At 51.4% G+C, this 15,247-nt stretch overlaps 1 protein-coding gene and 1 pseudogene across 4 annotated transcripts in view; one reads left to right on the top strand and one right to left on the bottom strand.

Annotated features, from left to right (window-relative positions):
- ATP6V0A1 (ATPase H+ transporting V0 subunit a1) overlaps positions 1 to 13,742 on the top strand; it is a 51,868-nt gene extending 38,126 nt beyond the window's left edge. For all 4 annotated transcript variants that reach the window (XM_006924602.3, XM_006924601.3, XM_015599340.2 and 1 more), the window contains exons 18-21: positions 4 to 111; positions 5,585 to 5,702; positions 6,126 to 6,297; positions 12,155 to 13,742. In XM_006924602.3, the coding sequence (XP_006924664.1) occupies positions 4 to 111; positions 5,585 to 5,702; positions 6,126 to 6,297; positions 12,155 to 12,248 (492 nt within the window). In that variant the 3' untranslated portion in view covers positions 12,249 to 13,742. The remainder of the gene's footprint in view (positions 1 to 3; positions 112 to 5,584; positions 5,703 to 6,125; positions 6,298 to 12,154) is intronic.
- On the bottom strand, positions 6,829 to 6,947 carry LOC112473293 (annotated as a pseudogene).
- Positions 13,743 to 15,247: the final 1,505 nt, after the last annotated feature.

Raw genomic sequence — 15,247 nt, 5'->3', positions numbered from 1 at the left:
TAGGGAACTCTCAACTTTGGTGGGATCAGGGTGGGCAACGGACCGACAGAGGAGGATGCTGAGATTATTCAGCATGACCAGCTCTCCACCCATTCAGAAGATGCAGAAGAGGTAAGATCCAGTGGAGTGGGCTTCCTCTCCTTCTACTTCAGGTCGGCCCTAGTCTTGTGTACCTAAGTGGCCTCACTCCAGTCTTCTCCTTGAAAAATGAAAATACTAATACTAATGATCAGCCCGCCTTCTGGACCTCTTAGGGCACCACAGCTTTTTCCAGTGGGCCCCTGCTCTAAACTCCAGGCGTTGCTTGCAGAGCCCGCAGCAGCTGTATTCTACTGTCTGGCTTCTTAAACTCTGAATTGCATGCAAGTCTCAATTACTAACTGCTTCCTGGGCAACAAGGCAAAGTAGGCCCCAGCTTCCCAGCTCTTATTACTAGAAATACAACCCACTTGTGACAGCGCCCTCATCCCTTGTCCCTTTCAAGGATGGTTCCAGTTGGAACTGTGATCACTGATACTTTTGAAGTCCTATCCAACCGATGTGCTCTTGTTGCAGAGATTTTATTTGAGCCTTTTAAAAATGTCATTTGCCTACTTTTTACAGGGAGAGTGAAAAGTAGTAAGGCCAAGCTACATTTTTCCTACACCGCCACCTCCAAGCTCAATTTTTTTTTTAAAACCCAGTCTCCTTGCCTGACCACTTATACCACAAAGCCTCTGAAGTGAACTTTTGAATCTCATCCATTCATTATATTCTTTTTTAAAGCATATAGAGTAGAGGTTGAGGACCCAGGTGACTGGGCTTTTCAGTCTGACTGACCACTTCCACTATGTGAATGACTTTTTAAACAATTGAAAGGGTTGGGGTGCCTTTTAAAAACAGGTATCTTAATGCTGTCAGTCCTGCTGATTTTGCTTTCCGTATGTGCTATGCCTCCAACGTGTTAGACCGTTTAACATGAACAGTCCTCCCCAAGAAGTGATCAGTAGCCTTGTGTTCGTGACTTGTGACCTTGTGTGTGGCGTGGCTTCCCACTAAGTGTAACTTTGTGTTTTCAAGCCTACCGAGGATGAAGTGGTAAGAAACAAGCTGCTTTGCCTTCATGTTTATCTGGGGCTTCTCTTCCCGTCCTTGTGATCACTCTGCTGACCCTGCCGCATCTGGGGGCCACACATGACACTCGTGTATCCTGCATCTCACTGGCCATTTCTAACCAGTTCGTGAACCCATGTTCTGAAAAAACTCATCTCCATTAACTGCATCTCATGTCGGTCACCTCTGTCTTTGTTTCACTGACTTCGCTGATCTAATACCTCTGAGAATGGCTTTGAAAGGAGCTACAAGTAATGTCTGCGTTGGCATTCTTGAAGTGACTCCCCTTGGGAGTTAAATCTCCCTGGCCTCTGCCTTCCTCTCCTTGACGTTATGTATGGTCGCTCTGCCACTGGGAGTAGCTGTTTCTCCCCTGCTCCTCTGAGTGCTTATGAGTACAGCTCCCCCTTCCTCCCTGTCTGAGATGTAGCCACCCTCTTCCCGCTGCCCTCATCGGCTTGATGATGCTTGGAGTGAGAACTGCTAGGCTCGCTTGGGCTCAGCTCTACCTCCGTGTGACCCAGGTGGGAGGTAGACAGCTTTCAAAAGAAGGCTTTGGCTCTTGGATGCATCCCAGAAAAAAAAATCCATCTGCGTGAAAGGATTTCATATTATACCAGCCACACACAGAGAAAAAACAGGGAATAGAAAGTTAACTAAATGTTCAGGCGTATCTGGAGTAGGCCTTCTAGCTCAGCAATAATTCATTTAGCAATGTACAGATTTAGACTTGGGTTTTTGAAAGGCCTTGCTGCACTGTTTGCATCTTCCCCCAAAACTTCTCTCTAAAATACCTAGACCCATGAACCCTTCCCTTTCCTGGCTCTCCTGGTCCTCTCTAAGGGGGCAGGGGAATGGGAAAATCTTTGCTCTTCTGTGTAAAAACAGACAGTGCTCAGTCTTCTGAAGGCTGGAGAGGCTCCTGCGCTGGCATCCGGGAGCTTCTGAGTTCCTCTGGACCCTTCATCTGTGCAGTCACTGCCTGGAAGGGCCAGATGGGGGTGTGTTCCATGTCAGTGAGGAGCCCAGCCCTCTCCCAGTAACACCACCTCCAACAATACGCTCTGTCTAAATGTCTTCCTACTTGGGCTCCCAATGCCCTGGTCATTGTCAGAACAGTCCCTATTAGTAGCCCTATCCCAGGGGAGTTGGACATCCAAACAAGATGGACTGTAATTCAGCCAGCCCAGTCTCTGGATTTCCAGCTCCCTCCAGAGTTCGGCTTCCCGTAGCTTCCTAAGGAGTCATAACACTTTAATAGGCACAGATGCAATCTAGTTTTCTACAGCCAAATTTAGATAACTATCACAAGTTATCTAAAGATTTCAAACAAAGCAGATTTTTTTAGTTTCAGCCTACCTCGAGAACTTCCCCATTTGGTTTGGCTGTGAAAACCTGTTTGCTCCATACAGGTCATTGTTTCAGCCCCGTGGAAACAGCAGTTCCTCTCCCTGGGGGGCACTCGGTCTGGTTGCAAACCAGGGCCAGGCCAGTTGATTGTCAGAAATTTTTGAAGGCTGTAACCATTCAGCAGGGGTCAGTGGCACCTCTTCCTACCATGCCATCTCACCAGATGCATTCATCCCACCCATCCATTCATTTACCCTGCATGTGCCAAGCACTTTGTTTAGTGCTGCAGAAACTGCAAGAAGAAAAACATAGTCCTTGCCTTCAAGGAACTCCCAAGCAAACCGAGAAGACAATCTGGGTGACAGATGTTTTGATCAAAGTGTGCCCAGGATGCTGTGGGAACACAGAAATAGGGTACCTGACCAACACTGGGTGGGGGTGGGGAAGAGGAGACCGGGAAAGGATCCCCTAAGGAAATTATTGCTAAGCTTAGTCTGGCCAAGCAGGAGTCTTTGTGGAGGGAGGAAGGGAAGCAGAACCATGAGTACATATAGTTATCATAAAGACAGAAAGGCTTGCGAGCCCATCATGCTTTGGGGATAAGCAAGTATTCAGCTTGGCTAAAGCTCAGGGTCAAGAGTCTGGTGAAAGATGAGACTAGAGGTTGGCAGAAAAGAGCCGTAGAGTGTTTGGACAACAAGAGGCTGTCAGGGGGTGGTAGAAGTAACAGCACATGTGCATTTTTGGAATACCCTACTGAGGACAGAGGATATATCGGATTGGAGACAGGACACAGTCTGGAGGCATGGAGACCAGCTAGTCTGCTATGAGTCAGGAAAGAAGGGAGGCCTGAAGTGAAGTAAGACATTTGCAGGGGGAGCTGGAAAGGAAGGGAACAATATGAGACTGAGGAAGTAAAAGCTACTGGTCCCGGTGCCTTCATGAATGTAGGCGTGAAGAGAGTGAGTGAATATTCAATATCGACTACCAGGCTTGGGGCACTAGTAGTGACAGTGTGTTAGACATGGGACATGGAGTAGAAGAAGTAGGTCATGGGGTCAGAGGACAGCAACTACTTAGTTTGAGTGGCTTTGAGCTCGAAGCACTGTGGTATCCCAGGAGGAGACATAGCACAGCTAGTTGGAAATGGGCAATGTAGAAATGGAGGTGTCACTCCTAGGGGTGGCCATTGAAGCCCTGAGTGGCGTTGCTACAGAAAGATGTCAGGGCTGAGGCTGGAACTCTGACATTTAAGGAAGAATCAAGATGGAGACCGAGAAGGAACATCCAGAGAGGTAGGAGGAAAACTGAGGGGCGGTGAGTATCTTAAGAGGGAGGAGGAAAAGGTGACAGTGACCAGAGGCTTAGTCAGGACACAGAATGTTAGACGTCACGACGAGAAGGTAAGGGCCGGTTTGTGGAGCAGAGCACGTGGAAGCCAGGGAGAAGCAAGTGAGGGTCGGACGGGCAGTGAGGAAGCAGATAGAGAATGGAGATGGAGTCCGCAGGGATTCGGGGTCAGCCATAGGTGACTCGTCAGTGGATCTGAGTGACAGACTCCCTTAATTCTCATCCCATTATCTTCCTCCATTATACGGATAAGAAAACTTGCCCAATGTTACAAAGCAGGAAGTTGGGAACAAAGGACAGGAGAAAGCGTAATGCCTGGAAGGGAAGCTGCCTCCCTCCCCTCCGTCCTTTTTATTAATGGGAGAAACTGGAGGTGAAATAAAAATGCCGAAGGGGCTGGTTCTGAAGGAGCCCAGCAGTCACAGCTTTGGTAGAGCTCTTGGGAGTAAAGACCTGGTCCTGGAAGCCAGGGACCTCTTTTTCCTCTGAGCATGGACTTTGAGGCAACAGTCAGCAGCAGTGGTGGGAAAGAGCTCCTAACAGCGTTGTTGGGGTTGAGGTAACTAGGATTACCCTGGTTTTCAGGGTAGGTAGGAGGCTCGAGGAGCCAGTTCCAGAAGAAAATCCCAGCAATACGCGGTGTAGTCAGAGGCGAGGGAAAACGGTGCGTGGGAGCTGGCCCCTCTCCCCACCCGGCACACCCAGGAGGCCAGGGCTGTTCATGCTTTTCCAGCTCAGCCCCTTCTTACATCCTGCCCTTATGGGATTTCCCAAGGCAATTCTCATGTCCTTTGGGTGTGGAATCATGTGAGTCTTGAAAGAAACTGTGGTGAAAAATAGACTCTGACCTGGGGGCAGGGCAGGCTGGGAAGGCCCATTGAGCAGCTGCCCTCTGCTTCTGGGGCTCCGGTCTGAGCTGTGGGGAGGAGCCCCAGAAGGGAACCACCTCCTGTTCTATAGTGGCTGTCAGTTGCTCCACTGGGAGAGTGAGAGGCCATGGAATGCACCTGGTGCTTCTAGAACATCTGTGTGCTTGTTCCAGCCCTACCTTTTTATTCTGGAAATAATTTTTGATGTGGAAAGGAAAACTGGGAGAAAGGAAGTGTGAGGAAAACAGAAACAAAAACCAATAAATGTTCTGTCTGGTCTTAATCAACTGTCCAAATAGGAATTGGTAAAACTTTTGCCAAAATTGCCCTGTGTCATCCGTTCAGAAGTCACAAAAGGAAAAGGAAGTTAGTTGTCTTGCTCCCAGCAGTTTGTAGAAACTAAATTCAGTGACTGTAGAAGTTTAGTCTCCTCTGGGCAGTTTCCAGCCTGTGTCCTGAAGCACAGCCCAGGGAGAAGCCCTTCCGGGCCTCCTGGCTTATTTACAGAGGGATGCTCCCTGTCAGCACCAGAAGGCGGGACCAGCCAGGGCAAAGTCAGCAGCAGGTCCTTGGAGTCCCCAGTCCAGAGGTCCAGACAGTCGTCTTCTCTGAGCCCTCTTAACTCCCTCACTGGAGCTCACAGCCCAGCAGGGAGGAAAACAATGTGCCGAGAAGACTCTCATGAAGATGTAGCTCATTAAAATGTAGTGTATGGAGAGGAATGGGCCTGTCCCAGTTGGGGGCTAAGCCAGGCAGGATTTCCGGGGACGGCATAGCTGAAATCGCCACGAGAGTGCTCCTGGGCTCCTGGCCCATGCTGGGGGCTCCTGGCCCATGGAGCCCAAAGTGCCATGTGGCCACAGCCCAGACCTTCACACACGCCCCTCCCTGCCTTATATCTTCTCTCTGTTTCCTCCCACCAGTTCGACTTTGGAGACACCATGGTCTACCAGGCCATCCATACTATCGAGTACTGCCTGGGCTGCATCTCCAACACCGCCTCCTACCTGCGGCTCTGGGCCCTCAGCCTCGCTCATGCTCGTGAGTGTATTTCTCTCAGATCAAAAACTAGTTTTCTACATTGTCGCAAATAGCTGAGTAATACAATAGTAATACAGTGGTCCATTGTATATATGGATTTCGTTAACCAATGCCACCATAAAAAAAAAAACAAAAAACTATGGTTTCCCCTTCTTGGGGCATTCTCTCAGGTGGGGGGCTTCAAGAGGGAGGAAATTACATTAAGGCTCTGGGCTTATCCAGATTCTAAGTCCAGGGAGACTGATGTCCAGGTGGGAGCATCAGCACTTCTGCCAGGGTAGCTAGCGATGCACAGTGTCCCACTAAGGCCGTGGGAAGCCAGGCTGCGAGGAGCGCTCCGGGTGAGGGGCGGCAGAGCGGAGTGCAGGACCCACACTGCCTCTCGCCAAACTGAACCAGATGTCGTGTCTCCCCGGTCCCCAGAGCTGTCTGAGGTACTTTGGACCATGGTGATCCACATCGGCCTGAGCGTGAAGAGCTTGGCAGGAAGTCTGGCGCTGTTCTTCATCTTCGCTGCCTTTGCCACCCTCACTGTGGCCATCCTCCTGATCATGGAGGGCCTCTCGGCCTTCCTCCACGCGCTGCGGTTACACTGGTGAGGGGAGGGGCAGCGGGGGCGGGGGGTGGGGACGTGTCCTTAGCTGCACTAAGGGCAGCTTTGCTCCAGAACAGAATCCAACCCAAGGACCTATCTTAGTAGGAGCTTCAGGAAATGCCTGCAGCTCACTTTTCATAGCCTCCAGGGAGATTCTCCGGGGTGTTGTCAGAGTCCCTCTCCCTGCCTTTAGCATTCTTCAGGTTTAAAAGACCTGCTGCAGTTTTATTTATTTATTTCCTTTGGTTGGTTGGTTGTTTTTTTTATCTCCCTCTGGCATAGAACTTTCTCTTGTCTTCAGAGCGATGAAAGCAGTTCTGGAATAGATTCTAAGTCCAGAAAACGGCTAGAGCACACTGTCCCCAGTGTTGTCCCTCTTGTTCTGGTATTGTGCCAGCGTAGGACCCCTGGCAGCTCCATGGGGGTGGAGGACATAGCGTGTAGCTCAGTACACTGAAGCAGTTTCAGAAGGGTGGGTTTGGGGTGCTTTTTTTTGTTTGGTTGGTTGGTTTTTGGTTTTCGTTTTTTTAACGCCTATAGCACCTGGTCTTCCTAGGTGGTCTCCCATCCGAGTACTAACCAGGCCCGACCCTGCTTAGATCCCGAGATCAGATGAGATCCAGCACCTTCAGGGTAACATAGCCATAGACTTTGTTTGTTTTCTTTAATGTAGTTTGTGGCTCTTAATGGCCCCGTGTAGCGAGAGAGCTCAGCTTAGCGAGAGCTGGGGTCTGGGCTGGGCTGTGACTCTGTGACCGCAAAGTGTAGGGTTTGCCACATGCAGCAAATAAAATTATAGGTCACTCAAGTTAAATTTGAATTTCAGATCAACAATGAATAGTGTGGTATAAGTAGTTCCCAAACGTACATGGGATATACTTATACTAAAAACTAGGCGTCCTGTGCAACATCTGGCTGTCCTGCCTCTTTGGGTCTCCTTTATGTTGTGATGCTCCCTTTCTGGGTCTCGAATCCCAGTGGCTCTGGAAGCTCTGGACCCTCCAGAGAAACACTCCCCCCCATGTGTGCACGCAGAGTTTTACCCGTTTAGGGGTCACAAACTCACTCGCCCGACTTTGGGAACCCTCTAGGTGTTAATGATGTCAAAGTCAGTAGAGGCCCTGAAAGGCCTCTTTCCATCGCCTGTCCAAACCTGAAAAAAGTCCAAAATCTGAACATAGAAACCTCTTCCCCACCCCGTTATCTTTGCCTTTTCTCCTGGGTTGGTTACAGCTGAGCCTCCTCAAAGATTCTGCTGTTTGTCGTTCTAAATTACAGAGGCAAAAAGGGGAGATGTGACTGGGACTTACTCTTCCCTCAAAAGCTCCTTCAGAGGAATCTGTCCTGCTGCGTCAGTACGCGCTGCTCTCTCTGGCCCGGCTCTCTCTCCCCCTCACCTCTCTCCTCCCCACCCAGCTGTTGTTTACTGTCCAGCCAGGAGGCCGGGAGCATGGCATGATTCAGACTGCTGGCCGCTCCCCTGTTCTCAGCTTATCAGTGTGCTCTCTCCCCAGCACACTTCCTCAGCCACGAGTGTGAGGGAACGTCTGTGCGGCCAGCCCATGGTGACTCACTTTTTCTTGTGCTCTTGGCTTCCTTCCTTTCCTAGTCACTTCTCTGTCTCCTGAGCCCTGGGCTTGAGGGATCGGTTACCACCCCACCTCATGCCAGCCCAAGTGGGGAGCCTGTTGCCTCTTCCCCAGGCGGGCTGGCGAGCGGTCAGGGTGCTGGACCAGAACTGTTAAGAGCAGTGAGCCAGGCACACCAGGATGTGAGGAAGGTCGCCTGAGCCTCAGCAATTTGTGAGGTCATGTTTTGTTGCCAGAAGGATTACTTCTTCCTCAGGCTCACCTGTGACCTTCGAGTGAAGGTGTCTTCCCACATCCTCATGAATGAGCCCAAAGAAGTGCTCAGTGACAAGCGCAAGCTTCGGAATCAGGCCTGCCTGGGTTTGAATTCCAGCTCTGCCCACACTGGCTGTGTGACCCTGAGGAAAGCACTTACCTCTCTGAACCCCACTTTCTCGCATGTGAAAAGAGAGGATGATCTCCACATGACCAGGTTGCCATGACGAAACCTGAAATAATGCACATACCAGGTGACTGTCACGGTGCCCTGCACGTTGCAAACCGTTGTTCGAAGTGCAGATCTCGGCTTCTGTGCTTAAAAGTCAGATGCTCTGTGGAGAGGGCCCCTGGCTGCTGTCCCTTGTAAAGTAACTGCTTTAAATCTGTTTAGAGAGAGGCGAGACCTGTGGGAGGATACATGATGCCATCTGAATGCCTCTCAGACGGAGTTTGCAAGGAATAGGCCTATCAACCACATTGGTTTTGGTCGTGGAAGTCCTGGGTAGAAGGAAAAAATCAGTAAAAACTCCTCCACTACAGCAGCTTTTCAAAATCCCATCATGGCAGGCAGGTTTAGAGCTCTTCCTCACCACTAAAAAAGAGGGAATGAAATTGGTGCTAGTGCACCCCCTCCTGGCCGCATGTGGGTGTGCTTCGAGGGTATTCCTGGGTCTTCACAGTCCACGGGGATGGCAGGAGTTCTGAGTTGTGAGGGGTCGAACAGCTAGTCCTGCCGAAAATGGCTGCAGGGTCATCGCTGCTGTTTTTCCTGGTGTCCGGCCTGGGCATCTTCACACTCGTCACTATATCCCTGGTACTCAGCTAGGGTTTCCTGATTCCGACAAAAGGGCTGGGTCTCTTCGGTGGGGACAAGAAAAAAAAATGTGATTTGATAACAAATATAAACCACTAGGCTGAGATTCATGTAAGGTCGGAAGGAGGTGAGTGACATTTGGAAACGACAGCGAGCAGGTTAATGTGCCAATCTGCTAGTCCTGTCTCCTTTTGAGTTGTCTCTCCCTCCCTTTTCTCTCATAAACCATGTAAAGTGGACTGGGGTTTCCTGCCACCCTAATTAGATGCCTTTTGTTCCTCAGAAAAGGCAGGTGCCAGGATATGCTTTGTAGTTCTAACTGTGGGCACCATACTGATTTTAGTGGGAAGACTTGCCCCATAGCTGACCTTCAGAAGAACCTAATCCCTTCTTATCTAGCAGATTCCACATATACGTAGATGTGCACACTTACACACTTGTAGATTGGTGAATGGCTAAAGGGAGAGAACTGAGGACCAGTTAATCGTGAAGAATGCAGTGGTACCGCATCAGGACATCCCGGGATAGTCGAGTGAATGGCTGCCCCAGGAGAAGTAAGAATACCTGAAGTGCAGTCCCAGGCTGACATCAGCATCCTGGCATTTGAGAATGTTCCAGGCCCTGAACTGCTCAGAGAGTGACAGAAAGCGCCAGAGAAGCAGCTGGGCCCAGAATCATCTTTCTAAAACTGCCTCCCCTCAGTCACAGCCCTGCCAGGAAAAGGAAGAGGCCCCGGAACAACCTTCCCCTTCACTCACTCAAGGAAACGAGGTTTCCTGTTACGCAGCAGCGGGGATCTCTTTGTGGACTCCTAGTTATCCCCCGGGTCACCTAGTTATCCCCCGGGTCACCTAGTTATCCCCCGGGTCACCTAGTTATCCCCCGGGTCGCCGGGTGGCCTTTGCCAGGTACTGGAGCTGGAAGGGGTGACAGAGAAGCCCATCTGACTGCCTGGGGCTGTCCTCACAACTGTGGAATTCTGAGGTACATTTTAGCGGCTTGGAGTATGGCAGGGCCTGGAGGCTCCCCACGCAGAGCCTCTAACGAAGAACTTGCAGGGCGGCCAGTGGGGCCCCGTGGCACCCCCGCACAGGGAATTTCATGTTTGTACTTTCTCAGGAAGCACACGTTTCCCTGGTTGGGAGGGAGAAAACGGTGGGGAGACCAAAAGGGAAATCGCTTTCCAGCTTTGTGTCAGGAGGTTGAGTGAGCACAACTGAGGTGAAGTCAGGCTGACCCAGAGATAGACAAGATGTCCCTGTGGTGGCCACCTTAAGTCTCTAATCTTGAGCAGCAGCTGGTGGGAGAGGCAGTGTCAGGTGGCGTGACAGAGGTGTCACCCATCTGCTCACACAGCAGAATGCGGGTGCCCCATTCCAGGTGTGTGTCCCCTTTCTTCCCCACTGGGCCTCATGGGTAGATGAGACAGAGGGATGCCAAGAGAAGGGCGGTGACCCCACGGACATCAGAAAATTTCTGAAGCTTCTCCATTTGCCCAATTTAGAATTAGAATTATTCGTTTGATTAGCTAGCCAGGTCAGAGTTCCAGATGCCTCGTGGACCCGAAGGTGACTTGCTTGCCCATTATCTGGCTACATCTGTTGAATGAAAATGGGGCATGTCAGCGTATTTTCAGTTGTTCAGAAATCCCTTGCCATATGTAAACAGCCAACCCAACGTGAATTCAGACCTGACAGCAGTGGGCAACAAGCAGAAACCTAGCCCCATCCTCACCACCTTCCCCCAGAGGAGGCCCCAGTAGCTGGAACTGGCAGAAGGACTTCTTAGGTTGTTGGGATGTGGGAGCAAATCCAGGTTCTAGTTTGGACTTGCTCTTGCAAGAGATCTGTAACTGGTTTGAAGCTCCACATCCTGGATCCCGTTTTCCCTGGGGGGCTCAGCCTGGGCACTAATGGGAATTCTCTAGTCTGAGAGGCTCTGGGACAGTGGCCCAGCCCTAGAATGTGGGGCTGTGGGAGAGAAGGCTGCCTGTTCCTACACCCATGCAGAAAATTCTGTTCACCTCTTCTCCCCAGGAGTGGAGCTGGCAGCTCTGCAGTCAGTGTCCTCAGCCAGCACCCCAGGGCTGAAGGAGCTGCAGAGGTCCACCCAGTACCACCCACAGACAATCCCGATGCCCTCTGCTGGGCCCCAGGCCACTCCCTCTCACTTTTCCCTAATTCCTACCCTCCCGGCTTGGCGAAAAGACAAGCCCTGCATGGAAACCGTTGCCTGCCCCAGCTCCCAGCTCGGCCTGTTCTTGCAGGGGTTCTGGTGCCCCCAGGGTCACACAGCCCTGAGTGGAAACTATTCCTCAGGGCAGCTCTCCTTGGCTTTTCTATCCTCTGAATCATGCGTTTTTCTGCCCTTATTTGGTGGTGGTTCGGTTGCTGGGCAGCCATCCAGGGCGAGTTTGCAGAGAGAAGCACAGCCAAGCAGCCTGGCTCTGCTCACAGGAGCAGGCCTCTCTTCCTGCCCCTAGAGTCTGAGCGGGCCCCAGGGAGACAGGCGGGGATGGACACTGAGCTGCCTGGGAAGAGAGTTAAAGCTGTTTTTCCTTTCAGTCCCCAAGAGAAGAATTCGTTCTCAGATGTTTTTGTAGTTGGAGCATATTTTTGCCATGGTGTTGAGGAGACGTCCCCTCCTGACTTCCCCGCTTTCCTGGGAATTTCCTCCCCTAAATTGAAAGCCTCCACTGTTCACTCACAAACCCTCCCTTCTCCTTCCTCCCCGCAAGAACACAAACAAGAAAACAGTGGTGCTTGCAGGGTTCCTCACTGGGCTGGCAGCTGCCTGGGCTTCCCTCAGAGGTCTTCCGAGAGCCCCTGCCAGGAACTGATGTTTGGGGGGCTCTTCTTCGTTGCTGTTAGGGACTCAAGCCGGCTGAACTTTGGCACAGGGCTCTCTGCTCAGCAGGACAGAGCAGGAACTGAGGATGCACCATGCATTGGTGTACTGAGCTCTTGCTGAGGGCAGGCGCTGGGCTTCGGTAGCAGAGCCGCGTTCACTGTGGGAAGCCGGCCGAGGTCTGGGCTTAGTGGGCCGGCAGGAGGGCCACAGGTGGCAGCGCTGCTTTCTGAGCTCACCCAGGAAAGTGAGGCTTCGGGGAGCGTGAGGTCAGGGCATCTTTCTGGCCCAACTATGAAATCCCAGAAGGTTTATGTGGAATGATGACATCCCTCTTCCCTTTCCCCAGGATTGAGTTCCAGAATAAGTTCTACAGCGGGACCGGTTTCAAGTTCCTGCCCTTCTCCTTCGAGCACATTCGGGAAGGGAAGTTTGACGAGTGAGCCCCTCGTGGGGCTGTGTGCCTGCTGCCCTCCATGGTCATTAGCTGTACTCCTCTTGCCTGTTGGTTGTGATCCCTGGATATTGGGGCATTTATGTCATCCCTGCCACCCTCCCCCAACTGCCTCTGAGTCATTTAGGTAAATCCAGCCTTCCCTTGAGTTTCCCACCACCTCAGCTTCATGAGTCGTAGTGTAGGGATTTTCTAGAGAAGCTGGGGTCTGGCTGTCAATCATACCACTGGGCACCAGCCTTGCCCTTGATCTCCATCTCTGTCCAGCCAAAGACAGCCCTCTCTGTCCCCTGCTGGTGATGGTGTGCATTTACATGTGAGCCCACAGCCCGCGGAAGGAGCACCTTTGCCATCCATACCCAGACTGAGCCCCAACTCCTACCATTCTACTTACTAGTTGGGGTGGGGGTGCTCTTTAACACTCCACCCTTGGGTTAGCAGGGGTGGGTCCAGGAAGATGGTATTTCTGTCCTCTACCATTCCCCCTCTGGTCTTCAGAGCACTTGTTAATCAAGAATTCAGCTGGACCCAACTGTGCCATTGTGTATGGCTTTTCCCTGTCACCCCCAAGGGTCCCAGGGTACCCAACACTACCCTCCTGACCACCCTACACACACTCCCTCCTCCCTCCCAGTATCCCCTCCCTTCCCTCTCCCATTTGTACCCTAGGTAATATAGCACAGCTGGGAGTGACCCAAAACAGGTCCTGGCTGACTGCTTCTCAAGCCACGTGTGGGCCCTGCGACAAGCAGGGGTTTAAACTGATACTTTTTCCCTGTACAAGCCCTGAGGCCTTTCCCCACCTCCAATCATGAGTCTTGAGTATAGGACTGTAGTCATCAGGGTGGTCCCCCAGCAGGCCTGCCTTGCTCTGCCCCCCAGTGCCCCTTCCCACTTCCACACTGAGCCCAAGTCAGGGGCAGGGAAGGTCAGCGTCATTTACGGTTTGCTGATTGGAGAGGCAACTGGCAGGGCCTCTGTGCATGGTCGTGAGAGCTACGTGGCCCTGTCCTGTGGACTGGTGGTGAATGCCCCCAAGAGGCTGGCTCCCATCACCCCACTCTGACTGCAGGTCTTAGGGCCTTTTAATCATGTGTTGGTGTAGCAGCCCTGGCTGCTTCAGCTAAATTGATCCTGTCGCAGTCAGTGGTTGAGGTAAGCCCCTGAATTGGCCAGGCCCCTGATCTCTTCCCACCCAGGCTTTTCTGAGTGAGCTACTTGGAGCTGCTAGCTCGACTCTCCCAGGCTGGGCTGGCCTTGGACGTGGGTCCCCTGCCCCAGTTTCCCAGCTTCACCGTGTGCTGGCAAGTGTGACCTGACCCAGACCTTGTGCAGAGCCCCGTCCCCCCTGGTCCCTGTGGTTTACATGATGAGCTTTGTTCTGTTTACAGCAGGGCTTGAAGCAGAGTTTCTGTGTCAGGAACCCTGCCCAAGGCCCTTCTGTTCAGACATTCCTGTGCTGAATAAAGTGTGTTTGAGTCTACCAGGGAGGCTGCCTGTCTATGCCCACAGCCCCACAGTCACACTTCCCCTCCCTCCTCCAGCATTTCTGCTTTTCTCTCTGATCAAAGGCCACAGCTGTAGTGGCCCTGGCCAGGCAATTTGTGAAATTCTCACCTTATCTCAAGTTTCCCAGGCACCTTCCCACTCCCCGTGAGCCAAGGTGGCTTTACGGATACTACCCATTGTGGGGAGGGGACTTGGTGACCCACCTTTGGCTCCCCTTCCTGCACTATAGACCTAAATGTGGAGGTTGGGGCAGTGGAGGCCTGGGCATCTGCCCACCCTCTCTCTCCCTCTTTTCCAAGCTCTCCAGGGCTCAGCAGCCTGGCTATTTTGAGCCCTGGTGCCCTTGGCCTTGGTGTAAGTGGAGGCTCAGCATGGGAGTGTTCCTCAGGGCAGCTGGAGAATGTGAGGTGCTGAGGTCGGCAGGCAGCTGAAAAGCCAGCAGACTGTTCTGGCAGGCATTCTCCTAACTGCCACGTACAGCATCCACATTCCTCCCAGTGCCCTCCCTCCTGGGGCCTCCCGGGCAGGAATATGAGCAGCGGGCTGACAACTGCTGCTCCAAGAGGCTCAGGAAAACCTTCATTTCATGTTCCTTATTCCCCGCCATCACCAGCCTCAAACCCTGTCCTCCCTGACAGGCCAGCTGCCCTGAAAGAGGCTCTGGGTGCAGCACCCTCACCTGGTTCCTTAAATAAGTCCAGAGTGAAAATTCAGGTGAATGAACTCTTTTAGTCTCTACTCTGTTATTGACTCAAAAAGGGAGGCCTAATAAAAATAGATATTTGGAATCGATGGAATAGACATGAGAGTCCAGAAGTATGGTCAGCTGATTTTCCACAAAGAGGCTGTGATAATTCGATGGGGGAAAGAACAGTATTTTCAACAAATGGGGTTAGTACAATGGTATCCACATGCAAAAGAACAAATTTGGACCACAACCCCACGCTATATACAAAAAGTAACTCAAAATGGATCATGGACCTAAATGTAAGTTAAAACGAAAACTCTTAGAGGAAATCATGAGAATACCTTATGACTTTGGGTTAGGCGATGATTTTTAGATATGACACCAAAAACATAAGTGATAAAAAAAAAGGCAACTTGGGCTTTAGCAAAATTTTTAAATTTTGTGCTTTAAAGGACAGAATCAAAACAACGCTCACACTGGGAGAAGATAATTGCAGATCATATGGAGTTGACCCTTGAACTGCACGGGTCCCCTTATACATGGGGGTTTTTTTTGTTTTGTTTTGTTTTCAGTAAATGTACAGTCAGCCCTCTGTATCCCAGGTTGAATGGCCAATGACACATGAAAAGATGCTCAACATTAATCATTAGGAAATGCATGGAGATACCACATCACACTCACTGAAGAGGCTACAATAAAAATGCTAACAAGTGTCGGATAGGATGTGGAGAAACGAACCCCCATTCGCTGCTGGTAGGAATGGTGTGGCTGCTTTGGAAAGCAGCCTGGCA

The sequence above is a fragment of the Pteropus alecto genome, unplaced genomic scaffold (genome assembly GCF_000325575.1).
Source record: "Pteropus alecto unplaced genomic scaffold, ASM32557v1 scaffold98, whole genome shotgun sequence".
Lineage (NCBI taxonomy): Eukaryota > Metazoa > Chordata > Mammalia > Chiroptera > Pteropodidae > Pteropus > Pteropus alecto.
This window is presented reverse-complemented; position numbering and strand designations above follow the sequence as displayed.